The sequence below is a fragment of the Patiria miniata genome, unplaced genomic scaffold (genome assembly GCF_015706575.1).
Source record: "Patiria miniata isolate m_02_andy unplaced genomic scaffold, ASM1570657v1 HiC_scaffold_29, whole genome shotgun sequence".
NCBI classification, from domain to species: Eukaryota; Metazoa; Echinodermata; class Asteroidea; order Valvatida; family Asterinidae; genus Patiria; species Patiria miniata.
This window is the reverse complement of record NW_024037068.1, coordinates 16,835,821-16,855,291: the sequence shown is the minus strand read 5'-3', so window position 1 is coordinate 16,855,291 and position 19,471 is coordinate 16,835,821. Positions and strand designations below refer to the sequence as shown.

The following is a 19,471-nucleotide window of genomic DNA, read 5'->3' as shown; positions in this document are numbered from 1 at the left end:
TTCGCAAACAAGAGAGCGTACCACATGAACCACATCACGAGTCACACAGTCTGGCCGACGACATTGACTTCGGCTCTGCTATCGCCGTCCCACTTCCAGAACAACCTCCCGTGGAAAATGTCATCCCTCCAGCAACCAACGACCAGCCAGAACCACAAGCATTGGCCGAACCTGAACCGCAGCCTGTTCCACCAGCTGACAGGAAATACGCATCAGGAATGCACCTGATCGCTATGGATATATAAACACTTAATCTGCATGTTCACATAGGTTAAGTACAGCTGCACACATCTGAGGCAGAATAATCCTCAGTGCAGTTTGTTGCAAGTCAGGGTAGTCCACCTCTGTACTTAAAAGTTTATCACGTTTGTTATTTGTTGTAACTTGTAAGTTGCAAAAGTTTTTTAAAAACATATAACAGTTTTCGATTCGGCCTGGATAAAGTGATTTTTATAACAGTTGTGCTAAAGATTTTGAAATTGATCCATAACTTGCTTCACATAAGTTAAAGCTTTAATAGGACAGGTTTCATTATAGGGAGGAGGAGTGTAATATTCCGCCAATCGACAAAAAGGTGAAGCACTTTTTTGTACCTTTCACTGCAAAACCAATTTAGGTATTGCAATACCTGCAAGTTTAGTTCGTAATTCGAAAAAAAAAAATTACACTGATACAAAGTAATGATGATTTCACGATATGTTACATACGTCCACCGGTACAACCAAGCAGTTACTGTCAATTTTGTCAAGAATTTAGACCCATGTTCGAAATAGTTGATACAAATCAACATCCAAATAGACTTCAAACCGGTCTTAAACATTTTTTTTTTAAACCGGCTAAGCACATCACCAAAGAAAATTATATATCTCGAAGTTAATGTAAATTGATCGGCTTTGCTAAGACAATCCATTTAATGAGCTTTTCCCTTCTAAAAAAAAATATGAGGATTAATAATTGCCTAATACACTCGGCAATTTATCTGGTCCTGCAACTTAACAGATGTCGACCGTTATGTACATATAGCGTAGAAATCAGAACAAACGCGAGAACCAGCTCGGGCGGGGTCGGGTTGCCAATAGTCGGCTGTAGAATTTCAACTATTCCAGGCCTAAGGTACATCTGAGAAAGACGGTTGAACTATGGTTAACGACGATTCTCGCTCGAACTTGCTTTAGTGCAATAAACACTGAACCTGCAGTCTTTTGCACAGCTGTGACGCTTGTAGTGATTGTACGCGATCACTCACTCGATGCTGCCTGTTGCCGAACGAGTGAGTGAGCAAGTGATGCTGTTCGAACCTTGGCCAGGTTTCAGGTACACGTAATCTTCTGGATTAAGATTTCCCATCTCGAGATAACCCTGTAAATAAACGAAAAATAAGTATTGAACCATGAAAAAAGCAAACCATATAGGCGCAGTGAATATTAAACTTGTTGAAAGAGTGAAAACCGTGCACACTATTATTTGATTACGAAACACAACTTCGTAAATAGCACTCTTTATTCAAAAAATGTCATTGGAGATCAACTATTTTTGCGGGTTGTTTAGTACCAGAAAGATCTTTAAACCAAGTAAGGTTTTCGGATAAAAATTATGTAGATCACATTTAGGAAAAACGCAATTATCATGCTTTCAACGTTGTTTTGTGCAACTTGATCAGTAGCTTTATAGTAATTAAGTTGGTTTTTCTTCCAATTCGAGCGTGAATTAGGATGAGTCCGCGTATAGTTACATGCCTTTCAAATTGTATTTGTTTTTGTCGTAAATACTGCTTCTAAACAACGAAGTAAGCCCAAACTTTGATAAATCATTGCAGTGTGTCGATCATGAAGTAGAAAAGTTTCAACATGATCGGTCGTAATAACAAGAATGACTTTCCTGAGTGCGATCAGGGTTGTATACAGCGACAGAATGCTTATGGCAGAAAATATGAGAAATAAAATGACAGGTGATCAGTACACCTGCTTGGAAACTGAATACCCACCGCTGCATCTGCAAGGATGTCGTCTATGGTGGTGTGAAGACCAGCAAAATTCGGCCTGTCTTCAGGTTTCTCCTGCCAGCAGTCCATCATTATCTGGTATCTGCAATAGAAATATATTTCAGTGTGTACAGACATGAAAATTGATCCCTGATGATAACGATAGAATAGCAGAAACGGAAGAGGGAAACACTGGTGAGGAAAGAACTGAATTGTGTCAATTGTTGGTTTTCAGAAGAACCTGAGGTGAAATCTCGATTTTGTTTTGGGTCAATATACTGACTGTCATCGAATGGTTGGTCCTGTTTCTGATGATAATTGGAGCATACAGACCAAAACATCTACTAACCAGCCTTCAATCCTCTGAGAACTATCATTTTTACTAAAATATTTCCAACACATTTTTTTCTCCGCAATTTTCTCCCTATTTGTGCACTGGTCTGCAAATGCCACATAATCGCATTTAATCAGATACAACAATATGCTACATACGATTAATACCAACCCCATGCTGACGATAATGATAATAATTACAGGTATTTACAAAGCGTCTTTGCCAATGAAAGGATTCAAAACGCTGTAAACAATTCAACAAGATTGGAAACAAATAAAATCAAAACAAATGTGTTCTTTACGAGTCCCTTGAACTGTTCAAGAGGCGATGCATCCACGATGGTGATGGGGATAGAGTTCCATGTATTTGGCCCTGCAACGGAGAAGGCACGGTTCCCTTTATTCGTGGTGGTGCGAGGGATGAGCAAATTGACTTCCCACGGGAGACCTTGCCGTTCAGGTTTGCTGAGGCCCACAACATCGGAAATGTATGGGAACTTGTTGGGCACGGTTTTGTACATGTTGAGTGTTGTCTTGAGCACGGTCCGTACGTTAATTGATTGAAGCCAGTGAAGTATTTAGAAACTGCAGTGGCAAGAAGCAATATATGGCGCAAAGTGCCTTGCTCTGAGTATTTTTAATAGCTACAAAAAATGGCAACCAATTGCAGATAATTAAGGAGTTACTGACCCAGATCGACCCCATTAGACTTACATGTCGTCGCTACAATGCTCTGGTTTAGGTAGTCGGTAGCCCTGCTTTATTTCATCGATGACCTTTTGCGATGACATGCCGGGGTATGGATGCGATCCTGATGAAAAGGTGATACAGAACGTGAGTACACAGTCAGGCAATAGTTATTGATTGATCTGTCACAACCCCAAATTGGGGCAATTTGGGGTGAAGCAGTCGTGAATTTAAGGTATAGTGACGTCAGTTTGCGTTTTGCTATAATCAAAGATACCGTTTTATAACCTTACATTTTCAAAATGGCATTGAGTTACTATCTGAAAATGTGCTTCAGTTAAATACGTGAATAACAGGCCTATACTGTTTATACCCCTAAAATCTAGTCACTCATTGAGGACGCCAACATTTGGCCAGAAACAAATTGTTGGGTGCGGTTAAGTGAAAAAGTGAGACTCCTAAAATACGAACTTTTTTGTCGTACTGCTTATGCGTAAGTGAACATGATAATGACAGTGGTAAGTCACATGCGACGGTTCGAGTTCATAAGGTAAACAGACAGGATTTCATAGCAGTCCTAATGTAATAATGACAGCGGTATCAAGACATGAGAAAGGAGCCTCCCAAATACACTTCTAAACTTAACGGAGATTCCGACTCACCTAACGTAACCAGTTCCCACAGAAGAACACCAAAAGACCATACGTCACTCTTGCTCGTGTACATATTACTAATCAGTGACTCAGGAGCCATCCAACGAACTGGTACCCTGCCCTGATGAGTACAAATAAACAACAGTCTGATGAAGATCGTTTCCATACTTTGGTTTTCAGAAAGAACGAGTGTTCAAGTGCTGATGTTTATGATCTTATGTTTTCTCTCAAATTGTTTGTTGTTGCCCTCCCTGGCCTCCTCTAGTTTTCGGTTTCGCCATGATGTGACTAGGATCTATTGTGATGATGCGACGAGTGATTTTGAATAGGTTTGTAATCTGGTGGTTATCACGTCTCACTTGGATCGAGGGAGATTCAATACAAGGTTGTTAGCATGTTAATCACACTACTGTTTCTTGAGTATAGTCACCGCAAACAAAATCTTGCACCTCTCCTGGGAAACTCCTCAAGAGATGATATGTGGTTCACTCTCATTGGATTCCAAGCAGTAATTATGGTCGCACAAATGTGAAGTAGAACCTCTCTTTGATTGGATTTTATAGAACACAATGTGGAAATTAGGCCTGATGAAGTTGACAGCCCTTGATGTTTTTGCAAGTGATTGATACATTAGCAGAAGGCGTCGTTCTTTTATTTTTTACTTTTTACTTACGTGCCTCTCTGGAGATTTCATGAAGTGAATATTACTCAACTAAAACTTTCGGAATCTGCGCTGGCTTCCTTTCTTAACTGACTATTTCTGGATGTATCAATGGAAAGCCGCAAGGCGCCAAACTGATTCCTAGTAAGATCCAACCACCAGAGGGTGGCCTCTAAAGTGCGTGTACTAAATGATAATTATGTTGTATACCTGTGATTGCATTTCGTACTGGCTTTTCTCGGCCACGTCTCGAGCCAGTCCAAAGTCAGACACCTTGCATACCAATCCCTCGCCAAGGAGGATGTTACGGGTCGCCAAGTCCCTGTGGATGCACTGAGAAGACAAGACAATAAACTACATCAGACTAGGGACTCAAGATAATGTGTGGGAAAGAATTAATGTGGAGTCTGTGTGATATGGCAAAAAAATGACGAACTTTTTAAATCAGTACCAGTACTTAATGCTACAGAGGCATTGTTACAAGTTTGGTTTGTAGAGCAATCAGAATGAGAGTGAATCTGCGTTGAAGGGGACCCGTCCAGAGCAAAATCATGCTAAGGGGATGATATAGAAATTGGAAAAAAAATAAGTCGTGAGAAATAATCAGTTGAGAACAAGTTGTAAATAATTAACAAGGCGTTTCAGTTGATAACCGGCCTTTTTGTATTGTAAGCAAGCTGCTTTTTTTGGGGGGGGGGAGGGGGGAAGGGGGTTTGGTTGTCTGTTAAGGTTGAAATGTTTGTGTGTGTTGTTTTTTAATTTGCATTTGCTTGGTAGATTAATAATCCTTAATGACTAACTACACACAAAAGCTCCAGCTGGACGCACAACTACTAATCCTGCATCTTGGTAACGAGGCACACTGAAAGTGACGCATTGTCCACTGATTTATCTCCATTGACCTTACATCTAAATGCGATCTCACCTGTTTCGATGCTAGATACTCCATCCCCCTGACCACCTGAGATGCGAAAGTCAGGATCTCAGTCGGTGTCAGGTCCTTCTTCTCCTTGAACTCTTCCTTCTTCAGGTAGAAGGGTTCGGTGCCCGTCCGAATGTGTCGCAGGTAGGTCTGCAGGTCTCTATAGGGAACGTACTCCAGGATTATGTACATCGGGTCTGAAGGGAAAGACATCAAAAATTAGTTAAAAGTACAAATCATCTCGTCTGCATGTATGCCACCTGAGGGCGCTACGCCTTTGGTGAATTCGCAGGAATAGACGAAGAGTTGTCAAAACCGCTCTCACTCACAGCTTGATTCAGATAGTATGCACAAAATAAGACGCCTAGCACGGCAGTCAAGGCAAGTTCACTTTAACTTTGTGGGTATAATAAAGGGTGATTCCAAAAATAAGGGAACCCAAACGGGTGTTCCAATTGTTTTTTGAAAGAATCAGTAACAAAGGAAGTGATATTTCAGCAAAACAAAACTTTTCACATATCAAAAGCACATCAGAACACTCTCATAGCCATGATAATTGGCACTTATCATAACGTTAATTTCAGAAACACCTGCTGCTTTCAATGTAAAAGCCACACGCTTTATAATGTCTTAACACGCTTTATATAGTCTTGTCCTGTCTTCTACTAGGCTACCACAGAGACTTATGGGATTATTATGGCATTTTAGGATACGGCTGGTTTCATTTTTACTGGAATATCACGCATACCATAAATGAGATCCGTGGACAAGGTTAAAAACGGTGTTTGTTTTCCAAATTCCAAAACTGTAAAAGTACATGAGCGATTTTAATGATTTATTTTCACGAAAAGAAAGCTTATTTGTGAGGCTTTCATATTCTAGATCTGGAAAGCGCTAGATGCAGAACTTCTTTAGAAATAGGGGGCATCATTTGGGTTTCCTTTTCTTTCGACTCACCCTGATGTACACTCACTCACTAGGTCGGCCACTTTAAAACATAATTGCAGTCAGGTTTAAACCCGTATTGTTTTAATTTTCAAAACTTATCGAAACTCATCAAATTGGAGATGCAACTTTTTGGTACATTATTCGAATTGTACCTTTATCAGTGCAGTATCCGAGCATAGACAGGACATTGGGATGTCGGTCCAACATGGAATACAGTCGCAACTCTTTCTTGAAATCACTCTGATCGTTGGGTGTAGCACATTCTAAACGGTAGAGGAACAAGTATTTTTGTGTCAGAAAAGTGAAGAAAAAAAAAGGCTGTTTGAGGTGCAATTTTGTAAAAAGGGTTTCGAGGCAAAAATAAGCACAACTATGGGTGTGACTGGTTTGGTGATAATCTACTGAAAGGCAGTGAATCATTTTCGGGTAGAGTACCCGCGAATTTGTGAAACTGTTCTATAAAAGTAAACAGTAAAAAATTGCAGTCTGTGATCGCCACATATGTTAAGCGTACGTGAACATTGTCCTAACTTTGCCAATGGGGGGGGGGGGGAGGTGACGTCGCACTTTTTCAGCGTAAAGTGAACTAAATTTGTCCAACCATCGTCGACGAGCTTGCTTTGACTCGAATGGACCGTTCCGGATATTGCAATATTCCAGCCCCGCTCCGCCCACCTTTGATTCGCGTACACTCTTCACAGTGCTTGTGACTGAAAATTGACCCCGCTATATTGCAGAGTGGTCACCTGTTCAAATGTCGTTATCTCATTAGTCAATGAAAGACTATCAAAGTCCCTCCAATAACTACAAATCTGTGTAGTACTTTAGCCCTATGAAAATGCCGTACCTTTCAACATCTTGACAGCCACCGTCGTATTGGTTCCCCTACGGATGATTCCCTCTGCCTCGGCCTTGTAGACCACAGCAAACGAGCCGCTGCCTAACTGGCCGAGGATGTGTAGTTTGTCCCGCGGGAACTCCTTGGCCGGTCCATTTAATTTCGATGTCGATGCTTGGAGAGTGTCAATCAAATAAACATTCGACAATTTCTGCAAGACGGTAAAACAATCGTCAAAATGGAACGGACATTGTGCTTTTAAACAGTTTCCGAGTTAATAACAAGGTCAGATCGAACTTTCTAGGGCGAAATTGTTGACGACATGCAAGTTCTTACGTTGTGAGTCCGCAAAGCGTCGAACCAATTTCAACTCTGGCATGTGCATTCTCAAAAAAGTGGAAACTGGTCTTGACAAGGCATAATTAGGATGATTTAAAATGTGACAACTTTTGGCATAATCACATAAGATATTGCTTGAAATTCTGACTAGATTTACAAAGGTATCTACCAACAATTAGGTACTCAAAGCGCTGGTAAATATGACTATTATTAAAGACAGGTAATGAAGTTCATGAGAAATATGAGACCCATTATGTAGCACCTTTTAAAAGGTTTAAATGCTGTGTGGCATATTGCAGCAACTGCAAGAATCCCCTTCATTTAACGTTGGTTCTTTAACACATGGGACCAACGGCTTCATGTCCCATCCGAAGGACGAGGCAATAACGGTAAAGCGCCTTGCTCAAGCTGAGAGCACAATCACCGTGTTCCCGTGAGGATTCGAACCCATGTACCACAAAACACGAGTCGAACACCGTAACTATTGGACCACATCACCACTCAAACTCCAACAGTTTGACCCGGAAATCTTGACAGAAGAGTTATTTTGACCCAAAAGAGTAAAAAAAGGGATCGTTGATTCGTTCTGAAAAATTGTCTGAGTTTCTCGTCAGGCTTAAAAGACAGAATCTGTCATTATTTAGAAGCTGCATTTTAGACACTGCATAGTCACCAGTGATTCTTTCATCACTTTTTTTCGGATGTAATACAAGATAGATAAAAACAAAATTAGACGTCTTTAGACACTACCCAGCACCTTTTGGATGAGCTCCTGTCCACACCCTCTATCGACTGCAGACAGCCGGCTGCCTCTGCGCTTGCGCCGTGACCTTTTGACAAAGCAAACCACGACAATGACCAGCACGACAATCAAGACGACGACGACAACGACAATGACAACAACAACATTGATCGTCGTGGTGTTTGCAATAGCGTCTGCAGGAAAAAAACCCAAAAAACATAATCGATTACATTTCACCTTCAATAAGTTTTAAATCTTGGTTTTAACTTCTTTTTAAACTTGTCTTCTGAATGGTTAGAGTACATTTTTTAAAGTCCAAGGTCAAAGTTGATCAGGAATCCGAATCGTATTTGACACGATACTTTAGAGACTCAAAATGAGTTCATGTTCATTAAGTTGGTTATCTCCACGATCGGAGTCAACATACATTTCATTCAACCTAAATCTATCACGATACATCACACATTAAATCTTTCAACATGGAAGCAAAGAGATTTGGATCTTTCTAGAATGAGTATGACGACTAATTATACAAGATTTTTTTACATGAATGCATATCATACTCGGCAATATAAATAGTCAGTGGAAAGACCAAGGTTAGTAAGTACACATGTATGAACAGGAACCAGATTATTTTCATGGCTAAAACAAGCTATGTGGCTAACATACCTAATGCGCTAAAAATGAAGAATATAATGTGTAATAAGAGTACTCAACAAAGTACTTCAAACAGACATACCAATGCAAATGATGTGGGTGATAACATGTAACATTGGTTAAATATAGTGAGTAAGTAATGTATATATATATATTTAAGCTATCGGTGTGTTTTATTTCTGTTCTAACAATATTAGTGTTTTTGAATCAACTAGCTTTTTGGTGGGAGGACATAAGCTTTCTAAGATTACAACTGAGTCTTGCTATCAGAGACAACATGAACTGATTGGAGATGTCGTGAACTTAAAAAGACAGACCGATGGTGATTCGAATATATATATTAAGTACCCACTCAAAACACACAATTCTACGCGAGTGACTTTATATATCGTCACTATATCACAAGGGGACGGACATGTGGATTTTTAAAAAAGACCGTTTTCGAGATAATTGCAAGAGAAGTTTCTCCAATTTTAAAACTGCAAAAACTACTACTTGGTGCCTTGAACAATTTCAAGAAAAGTAACTATTATTTCAATCACTGTTGCACATATTTGTCCCTAGTTTCATAGCATGGTACTCTTTAGTTCTGAAAAGAACTTGTCCTCCTGACGATGACTAAAGCAGGCTAGCCGAAACGTTGAGACCAAAGACAAGTTCTTTTAGAACAAAACTAAAACTAATGAGTGATACGAATACCCCACCATGCAAAGCCTAAAATCTGACAATGTACTCACTTTGGCAATCCCCTCCACTAAAACCGGCGGAGCAGGAACAGTTATAGAAATCACCGGTGGACTGTGGGATACACGTGCCGCCATTTTGGCAAGGGTTTGGGTTGATACAAACATTATCTACATGTATATGTAAAATAAATAGAGATTTAATCACCACAGAGCTTAATAGCAAATCATTTGTGAAATAGCCAATGTGAACCCCCAAACACTTCGGTCGCGTAATTTCTTATTCCCAGGACGGTAGGGACCAAATCATGAATAATTCAGTAATTTCGATCTGGCCAGAATGTTTATTCATGAGAACAGTACAACGATATCAAGAGCATTGTTAGTAGATAGAGTAGCCTATTGGGAACGTGGCGAGATGAGCTATGGAAACAACCATACCTGGTTCGAATCCACGTCGTCGCTGCTCATTTTCGTCGACTATTTTTCTTTTCCAAATTGATCTTTAAGATAATTTTGATTTGAGAGAAAGCGAGAACTAAAACCTAAAGTGTCATGCAATGATTCAAGGAAATGCATGACTTGGCCCTAGCCCTTCTATGAAAAAAAATACGCTCCCGGATCTGACAATATCAAAAGAGGGCGCTCTCCCTGTGTTATGCATATTCATGAAAGTCCAGGGAATTTAGAAAATAAATTATATAACAAGGAATAATAGTGTTTAAATCACCGACGATTGGCAGCTCATTCGTGGACTGGTTGGAAGAAGTCCTGACTTCTAATCAGGTGATCCGAGTTCGAATCCCAGTCAGCGTTTTGCACTTCTTCTTATTTTGCCTTTTCAATAAGTTAAGGGGCAGGAACATTTCTCGCAAGACGTTAAGCCTATCTTGGGTTTGTGTTGTGGAAAACAAGGCATTAGGTGTGCATACAATGGACCAATCAGAAGATGGAAAGCATAATGTCAGTTGGGAAAAAACATTCGCTCCCCGGTCTCTATATACGTACGCCTATTGTGATCAACGAGCCTCTTCATACGTACATTCCAATGAAGTTCAACTGAACTATATTAACCTTTAGGTCTGAATCAAAGAAGTCAGTATTCATTATTTCGAATACAAACTTGGTGTAGTTCAGTCTAGTTTCACTCTTTTCTGATTATGATAGGTAAATTCATTTTACATATTGCATACCTTCACATGTTGGTACCGAGTCACTCCACGTGACGTTGTTGTAGCCAGTCTCAATGCATTCAATGCTGGATGCTCCATGGAGGGTATATCCAGGATCACAGGAGAAATCTACACGAGTCCCGAAGAACTTGTAGTTGATGAGATTGTAAGACAGTGAACGCGGGTTGGTGATGGTGTGGTCTCCGTTGCTGGGGGGTCCTATGTCGTTACTACAAACTCCTTGTGATACTGCAATAAGACAGCATAATACGTATCTTGTAGACTTCTGATGAGGGGATCCATGTTGTTGATGAATCAATCACAATTCCGTTCGCAAGTAAACCGCAAGTTACTTCACAAGTCCGCCCAAAGGTAAAGCCCCAGTCACACATTTACGGTTTTGAGATACAAATATCCACGGTTTACCAACAATTAATCGATCACGATGAACTGTCGAGATTAGTAAAGAAATCGAAGTTCTAAGAATGCTCTACGGTTTCAAAACGGATAGCCGCGACTGATCTACAGTTTCTTTATGAATACACCACGGTTTTGTCAAGAATATGGACGGATTGGTAAAGAATATCGACGGTATTACTGAGAATAATGACGTTAACGTCACGGTTGTCTGTTATTGGACCACGGATGACCAAGTTTCTCCTACGAATAAAGCTTAAACATTTGTAGTACAACTTTAGCAGAACTCTAGAACATCCTGGCAAATCCGTAGGACATTCGTAGCGAATTCGTAGAGATTTCTACCAAGAATGAGCTACGAATCTCCAATATGAACGAATAAAGCCACGAATAACACTACGAATAAGTACGGTTGTCCCACGGATGTCCCACGGTTGCACTACGGATTAATGTTCATGACGGTTTACCACGGAAGTTATGAACAGTTTTAAACTTCCGTAGCCCCTCCACGAATACCCAAGGAAGATGACGGATAACCACGGATGTACCAAGGATGAATACGGTACTCCCACACTTTATCACGAATTTCAAACCGTGGAGATCCGTATAGCTACAAACCGTGAATGTGTGACTGGGACTTAACATTGGAAGAATGTTGACAAAGGAATGCCCTTGTCTCATTTTATTTCAATAGTTTGTGACATGACGAAGGACTGGATGATTTAAGATGGATTTATGAGGACTTGTGATGTACTCAACTGGCTTTGAATGAAAATCCACAGTACATTTGAATGAACTGTAAAATGTGTTCAGTTGGTTAGCTTGTGTACTCACCTCTGTACACGGATAAGAGCCAATCGCCTCCACAGATCTGGTCGCTGTTTCCGGTGCACAAATCTTGACAATCGGAGTCCGGCGCTTGACCGTGTTTATCGTAGTCTTCATTCCCACACCAACATTCGTGTCCGTATTCCATTCCCGCATATTTATACTCGGTAGGTTCCAAACAGTTTCTGAAGCACAACTCTACCGACTGTTCATTGTGATCTAGTGCTGGGCCGACCGATAGGGAACGATTTTCAGCGTCCCCAAAACATCCCAAATAACCAGGAGCTGGAAAAACAAAACAAATTTGAAAACATAACTCGTATCAAACCTACCCAAAGCCAAGGGCGGATGGGGGGGGGGGGGGCAAAGGGGGCCATGGCCCCCAAAAAACGAAACCAATTGTTTGTTTTTCATGTGACGTCGCAATAAAGGCAGGAAATGAGTACACCACCATCTTTTTCTCAAAAAACATTGGCTAAAGTGGTCAGAAATTGCCTCAGATCGCACCACAGAGCATCAAGAATAAAAAAAAATTTTCGGGGCCCTTAAGCGGGCCCCGCACCCCATGCCGTAATTTTTTGACCCACTTTTTGGGAGACAAAGCAATTTTTGTTTGGCCCCCCCCCCAAAAAAAAAAATTGGGCTCCGGATCCGCCCTTGTCCAAAGCATACATAAAGTTCGTCAAAATGTCCTAAAGGTGTCAAACGAATAAATACTATACTTAAGATTGGGCCCTAACTACATATTACTTTATTTACCAGCAATGTCAGATGCTGATCGTATGATCGAGCTACGGAACCCAAACCTCAAAAAATATGTTTCTTATTTAAAAATAAAAAAAATTATGTAGCACCAAAAATAATATATAATGACTGGAAAGCCAATTTCATCAGCTACTTTTGGTTAAAAAAAATCTGGAATTGCTCAATCCGTTCAGGGAATATTGCTATTTAAACGCAATGACACTAAAACATGTTTCGTCCAAAAACAAAATATATTAAGTAACACTTAATGAAATGTATGGATGAATGGTAATTCATTTGAGTGCGCCACAACCCAACAAGAGGTGTGGGATTCACGTGGCACTTACAAAAGAATCACAGGGAACAAAGCAGAAAGCTGAATCCATTTAGTACGTGGTTACATAACCATGAAAAATGCAAACCATAAGTACAATGGAAAATGCACTGAGGCCTGTACAACCAAGACGTACAGGGAGACATGTGAAGCTTCAGTAATAGTTTAGCCTGCAACAAGACAGCAGCCATTTTCTGCTTTGCAGATTCAAATTGTCACCGCCGCCGCCCCAGCGTCCACTCACAAAAGCTATTATAATCAGCATTACCGGGGCAGGAGTTCTTAAGGTGTAAATTTATAATGAATTAGGTTGCCATGAGTATGCGAGGAAAAAAAAGATCAAAAGAAATTACAGATAAAGGTTAACTTAAATATTATGTTAAAACTCACGACAATAATTACTTGATTTAAAACGTTTTGGTAGTTGACAAGGCATAACGTCAACAGGTCTTTAACCGAATAAAATTGTCATCTGGTATTTTCAAACTATCAAGATGAAAGTAAACAAAAGAAACTTGATGATTAACAATGGTGAATAATCTTATAAATCAGATTAAAATATGTATGTTTTCTATGTATTAAAAAAAGTTAAAGCAAAAGATGTGACAACATTAAGGTGTTAATGTAGTAAAAGTTATATTTAAGAATTATGAAAGGACTCCTTAACCCCACAAGTCATGCTGTAATTCAAAATGAATTATTTGGTGAATAAATGACCAGAAAGACATACATTTATGTATTGCATTGCAGTGCTAATGCAGTTATCACCAAGGGCGGATCCAGGGGGGGGGGGCAAAGGGGGCCATGCCCCCCCCCAAAAAAAAAACACCCCGAAACCAATTGTTTGTTTTTTATGTGACGTCGCAATAAAGGCAGGCAATGAGTACACCACCATCTTTTCCTCAAAAAACATTGGCTAAAGTGGTCAGACATTTCCTCAGATCGCACCACAGAGCATCGAGAATCCAAGACATTTTCAGGGCCCTTAAGCGGGCCCCGAACCCCACGCCGTAATTTGTTGACCCACTTTTTGAGAGACATTTTTTTTGGGGGGGGGGGGGGCCCAAACAAAATTGTGTTCTGAAACCGCCCTTTGTTATCACCGTACATTGGGCTTGAAATTCGACTCTTTCTTGGTAAAGAATATATATATCATATCATATATACTGCACAGTTGTGGGTTTTACAAACTCGTTGACTTTCCCGCCAAAGTTGATATAGTTTGTTTGCTTGGTTAAAATGGTTCATCTTCTTCATCACTGCACTTTTCTTCAATATGTCAGTAAACTTCTGTCCAATAATATGTTCTTCGTGTGTAAATACAGTCTATACACATCTACAATGTCGCCCTCTATGGTATTTTGTTATTACGGATACTCCAATTTTTCATAGTACATGTATACACACACAAATCAACTGCATTGCTATTTCTATTTTTAGGTTTATTGTTTCAAATTTCAGGTAGTTTTGGCCAAACGAAATTTTTGAGACATTGAAAGGAAAACATTTCGTAAAAATAAAACTTGCCAGCCATTTTGAAAAGCAAGATGGCTGTCAATCATTGGTTTTCTGATGAAAATTAATGCTGTCAATTTAAAACCCTTGGCGTAAAGCCACCAAGATTGATTTCATAATATGACTTTCACAAGTTGACTTATAGCCGGAAATGATCCTAACATGGCGTCCATTTCGAAGTTCAAAATGGCCACCATCTGCAACACTTAATATTTTGCCAACATGGTTTTTCTTGTTCCAGGGGGTCTAATTAAGGTTTCTAGCTAGGCGGCGTTTTCGAATCATTCGGTGTCTATGGCACTTAATTTCATGCCATGATATTTCCCTGTGATGCATGGAATTCCAAACGGCCCAGAAATAAGCTTTGACTTCACAAGCCATCGATCCGCTCCAGGCCGGCTATGTGTGTGGAACCTGTACAGGTGAGACATTCACCACGTACATCGAGACATGTAAATGTTAGGTACGTGTAATATAAATATTCATATCCTCCTGATACTTAGCTAATCAGAGTGCTCCGTTCAACTTTTGAAACATTGTCCATGCCTTGTGTACAAGGTGCACGTAGGTGCAGATTATTGAAGTCGGTATTGGAATCGCGTCGACGAACACGCGTATGGGTCTGAAGATGCAGGAATCGTTGTAGACTGTCCCCCCCCCCCCCGCTAAATATATGGAGACCGGTAGCTAGCGTGCATTATGATTGTTTATTTTCAAATTACTGTTCAGCTCTGTGCATGGACGAAAATTCAACACACGATTATCGAAAAACTCACTTTTGCCTTACCACACAAAAAGTACGCAAAATCATCAGTGTCTCCAAGAATTTACCTGTTTTTAACTGCATAGGTTTTAAATACGGAACAGTAATTTCTCTCTCTCTCTGTATTAATATTTGCCAGAGACACTTTCGAATTCATCCAAAAATCAAAGGTCATCGCTTCCGAAATTGTACAATCGTGGTGCGGCTATTGTCGTTTTTTTTGTAATAGGCCGGTTCGGGCAAACGTTACCGTTGTGTTGTTCAATTCAGGAGGCGGGATTCAGACCTGTAAACTTCATGCATATATTTGCACACATCAGGAGGGATGTCTCCTGATGTATGAAAGATTCACCGCTAGCTACCTGTCCCCATATTTGAAATCCAAATGACAATGGGACAGGAAATCAGACTAGATTCGTTGCTGTATGTGCATTATACACTGCGCTTCACGTACAACTGGGACGGTGTGCGGTTGTCAGCTTCGGTGGTAAGGTGCGCTGCGCTGCGCGGCCGCGGCGCAGGCGGACTAAACCCGGCAAAATGCCGACTTGATTTCAAGTCTACCTACCAGCACACTCTCCAGACGTGTACTCTTCCACCTCCACCTCGGCAAGTTGCAGATATGCCTGTGTCGCATTTACACCGGGCATGGAAGTATTGATGTCCAAGCTGACATACCTAGCCAGCCGCGGTGGCTCGCACAGGACCGTGATCTCGGCTCCATTCTGAGACTGTTCGCTGGTAGCCGGTGAGCCGCACGGCAGGTTCTCGGCGAAGTTGGGGCTCAGTCCAGCTCGGGCTATCGCCCCGATGAAACGAAAACCTAAAAAAAGAGGAAAAAAAAAACAGTTCAACTTTATTCGTCACCGTTTTCACGAAGAGCCACATATGTCGATTTTGAAGAAGAAGCGTTTTCGAGATAATCGCACAAGAAGTTTCTCCTATTATAAAACTGCAAAAAATACCACTTAGCAACAAATTTGTGAAGCAAGGACCATCACACTATTCTGTGTGAGCTTAGTTTTTACATGAACCCAGTAATAAGACTTAATTCAGCAGTAAATTAGTGAAAATTAATTAGTAAAGATATGTGGCTCTTCGTGAAAACACAATTCAGGTTTCCGACATATTGGCCCTTTCTGTTCAATGTGTATTTCCATAGGCGCGCGTGAGTACTCCCGCTCAGCTGAAAATGTAACAAAGATATGTGGCCCTTTGTGAAAACGCAAATCTCATTTGACCTACTTTTACGTATTTCCGTGCAATGGGTTTTGTACGCGTTCAAAGGGCCAAAATGTATGTGGCTCTTCGTGAAAACGCAAAATTCAATTATCGAGATTTTGGCCCCTTGCAACATTAATGTAACTTGGAAATTAATGATGTTTTGCTTACAGAAACATGTCAAAATGGTTAAGTACATTACTTTAACCCTCCGACGCAGAAACTAGCCCTTTTGGGGACCCAATTTGGTTAATTACCTTAATAAAAAAAAAAATTCAAACCAATTCTGGTGATCTTGCATCTAATCCTAGCCAGAGGCACCCACTACGGATATATGCAGTCACCTTTAGTATGTGACCCCGGGTCAGGCATATCTGAGCCTGACAACCTGGGCTGCCCATATACACGTGCACAAAACAAAGTCACTTGCGGGTAGCCAAGTGCACGTCTTGACCACAGACTATGTATACAACATCTGTTTCCTGTCAATGACCTCCTTATTTATAGTCTACAGACATGTCGAGATTGTATACATATAGATACAGCGTTGTGTAGCCTCAAACCAAGGCGCTAAATGTCTGGGTCCCCGGAGGGACCCCTTACTGTAAGCGTGTTAGTAAATGGGCTTTCTGCGTCGGAGGGTTAAAGCAAAATATTGAAAAAAATCAAAATCGAAAAAATGGTAATTTTTGACATATGTGGCTCTTCGTAAAAACAGTGACGTATTATGTACAGACATGGTTATCAGAAAGTCTGATATATATATGATATTTATAATTATCTCTGGATGATTCTAAAAAATCTCCTGATTTAGTTTGTATACATTACAGATTATTTTGAATGCATATACATTTTGAAATTAGTAAAGGTTGCAATATCAAAGTGACTGGTCTTTAAGCAATTTTACCACCGTAATCTTTTCGGAGAGTGACGTTGATTCTACCCAAGCAGTGCTTGCTACCTAGGTCCAACAGCCACCAAGGATGGGGATCATTAGGACCTGAAATGTAAGAAAGGAAGAACATGTTTTCAATTCAAATGTACTTTGTGTATTTTTAACAACTGCGAACAACTGTGGTGACGTTGGTGCTGAGGGTGGTGAAAGCTAACAATGGTGAAAATGATAAAGATCGTGTCAGTTGGGATGCAAGGCGATGGGGACGGAGAGGCAATGGGGAGCGATTGGGAAGGGGAGGTACGTGGTGATGGACATGAGGTGCACGTGGGTATGGGACCTGGGATGGCAGGGAGGGAAGAGGGCATTGGGATAACGATCAGTGGGTGATGGGGATAATAATGGGGATGGGGACGAGGATCAGATTGGAAATGGGGACGGAGAGGCAAGGGAAAGGGATTGTGAAGGGGGATGGTGATGGACAGGAGGTGCACGTGGAGAGGGGACCTGGGATTGCAGGGGAGGGAAGAGGGCATTGGGGGTAACGGTCAGTGGGTGATGGGATCAGTATAGGGATGGGGACAGGGGCCAGTATTGGGATAGGGACGGGGGTCAGTGTGGGGATATGAACGGGTTCAGTGCAGTGTGGGGATATGGACGGGGATAAGTTTTGGGATAGGGACGGGGATCAGTATGGGGATGGGGAAGAGGATCAGCCTGGGATGGGTATTAAGTATGGGCATTCGGAAGAGGAGAAGATTTGCTTGATCAGGTGAGGGAATGATCAGTGAGGGAATGGGGACGGAGATCAGGATGGGCATGAGGACGGGGATCACATTGCGGTCTGGACGGGGTTCAATATTGTGGTAGGGACGGAGATAAGTGTTGCGATGGGTATTGGACGGGGACAGGAAAAAGTATATAGGGATTATAATGGGAATTAGTGTGCTGATTGGATCGGAACAGGTTCAGCATGGGGAGGAGATATCAAATTACGGAGATGCGCACGGAGATCAGTGTTTGGATGGGGATGGGGATCCGTATAATGATAGGGGTGGGGATTAGTATAAGGATGGGGATCGGATTGGTATGGAGACATGGATCGGTATGGGGAAGGAAATGGATCAGTATTGGGATGCGAAGGTGGATCAGTATGGCGATAGGAACGGGCATCAGTATGGGATTGGAATGGCATCAGTATGATAGTGACATATTTCAGTATGGGGAGGGGATCAGTATGGAATCAGTATGGTCATAGGGCGGGAATCAGAATGTGGCCGGGGTCTGCATGGGTTTGGGGTGGAGATCTGAAAGTGGCCGGGGATCAGTACGGGGGTTCTGAATGCATTATATCATATCAAGGCCTTTTGCTTTTGCTTTCTGTGAATTGGCCTCCATACGTTTGTTATTTATCTTCCCAGTAATTATTCTTTGTCCATTTTCTCTGCAATGCACGGAAATAAGTGTATATTGAATTGAATTGAATTATTGGGGGATTTGGTGGCTGGACGTAGGCGTGGGGCGGGACTGAGGACCGAAGAGATTGTTGAGGGTGCAAATGGTGGAGGGTGTTGAGGGTTGGTAGCGTGACATTAATTTCGAGAATGACGCAGGTGACGTGGGAGACGAATTCGACGATGGCATGAAGTTACAGCAAATGCGGAGGTATATTTCTCATTGTTCTTACCAGTGTGCGTGAAGGAATATGTCCATCCATCGATGGCCAAAAAAGAAGGGTAAGGCGAGCCCTCAAATTAGAATCCCTCCCCGGACCGTTCGGGGTTGAGCCCGCCCAGTATGTTGAAGGGATTGGGACCTTGCATGGAACCGATCGGCCTGGATTAACTCCACCAGGCTTCTGCACCATGGCTCTGGCTCATCACAAAGGAACCAATTTGCGACGGGCTAATCCTCCAGTAGGCAACAATGACTGTGATGAGCTTCATAGAAGTTGCTGCTGGTAATCCGAGCTGGCTGAATAATCCTCCAACAATGGCCAGACTTCAGTTTATGTTGCCTATTGTCTAACCCTGAGTCACCAGTTTGGACTGATTGGGGCGTCACGCTTCAGTGACCGGGTGGCTTCTGGCTTCGTACCGATTGGGGTGAAAGAAATTAGCATACCGGACCCGGTACCC

At 41.5% G+C, this 19,471-nt stretch overlaps 1 protein-coding gene across 2 annotated transcripts; it reads right to left on the bottom strand.

The window, feature by feature from the left end:
- Positions 1-1,070: 1,070 nt before the first annotated feature.
- On the bottom strand, positions 1,071-19,069 carry LOC119736086 (fibroblast growth factor receptor 3-like). Of its 2 annotated transcripts, XM_038210091.1 has the most exons (15): positions 19,021-19,069; positions 17,346-17,438; positions 15,786-16,040; positions 11,868-12,146; positions 10,638-10,865; positions 9,499-9,615; positions 8,120-8,298; positions 7,033-7,234; positions 6,338-6,448; positions 5,241-5,434; positions 4,526-4,648; positions 3,664-3,775; positions 3,029-3,125; positions 1,985-2,084; positions 1,071-1,359 (listed from the first exon to the last, which is right to left on the bottom strand). In XM_038210091.1, the coding sequence occupies exons 3-15, from the start codon at positions 15,865-15,867 to the stop codon at positions 1,243-1,245; spliced, it is 1,941 nt and encodes a 646-aa protein (XP_038066019.1). In that variant the 5' UTR covers positions 15,868-16,040; positions 17,346-17,438; positions 19,021-19,069; the 3' UTR covers positions 1,071-1,242. The 2 variants fall into 2 exon arrangements, with proteins under 2 accessions (XP_038066019.1, XP_038066020.1); XM_038210092.1 differs by lacking the exon at positions 6,338-6,448.
- Between the last annotated feature and the right edge of the window lie 402 nt (positions 19,070-19,471).

What these genes read in the sequence shown, in the direction of transcription:
- LOC119736086 (XM_038210091.1), bottom strand. Translation starts at nt 15,867, where the DNA reads ATGCCCGGTGTAAATGCGACACAGGCATATCTGCAACTTGCCGAGGTG. An exon ending in GTGGGAACTGGTTACGTTAG is followed by an intron (nt 3,126 to 3,663) that starts GTGAGTCGGAAT and finishes CCTTTTCATCAG; the next exon opens with GATCGCATCCATACCCCGGC. An exon ending in ACATCCTTGCAGATGCAGCG is followed by an intron (nt 1,360 to 1,984) that starts GTGGGTATTCAG and finishes GTTTATTTACAG; the next exon opens with GGTTATCTCGAGATGGGAAA.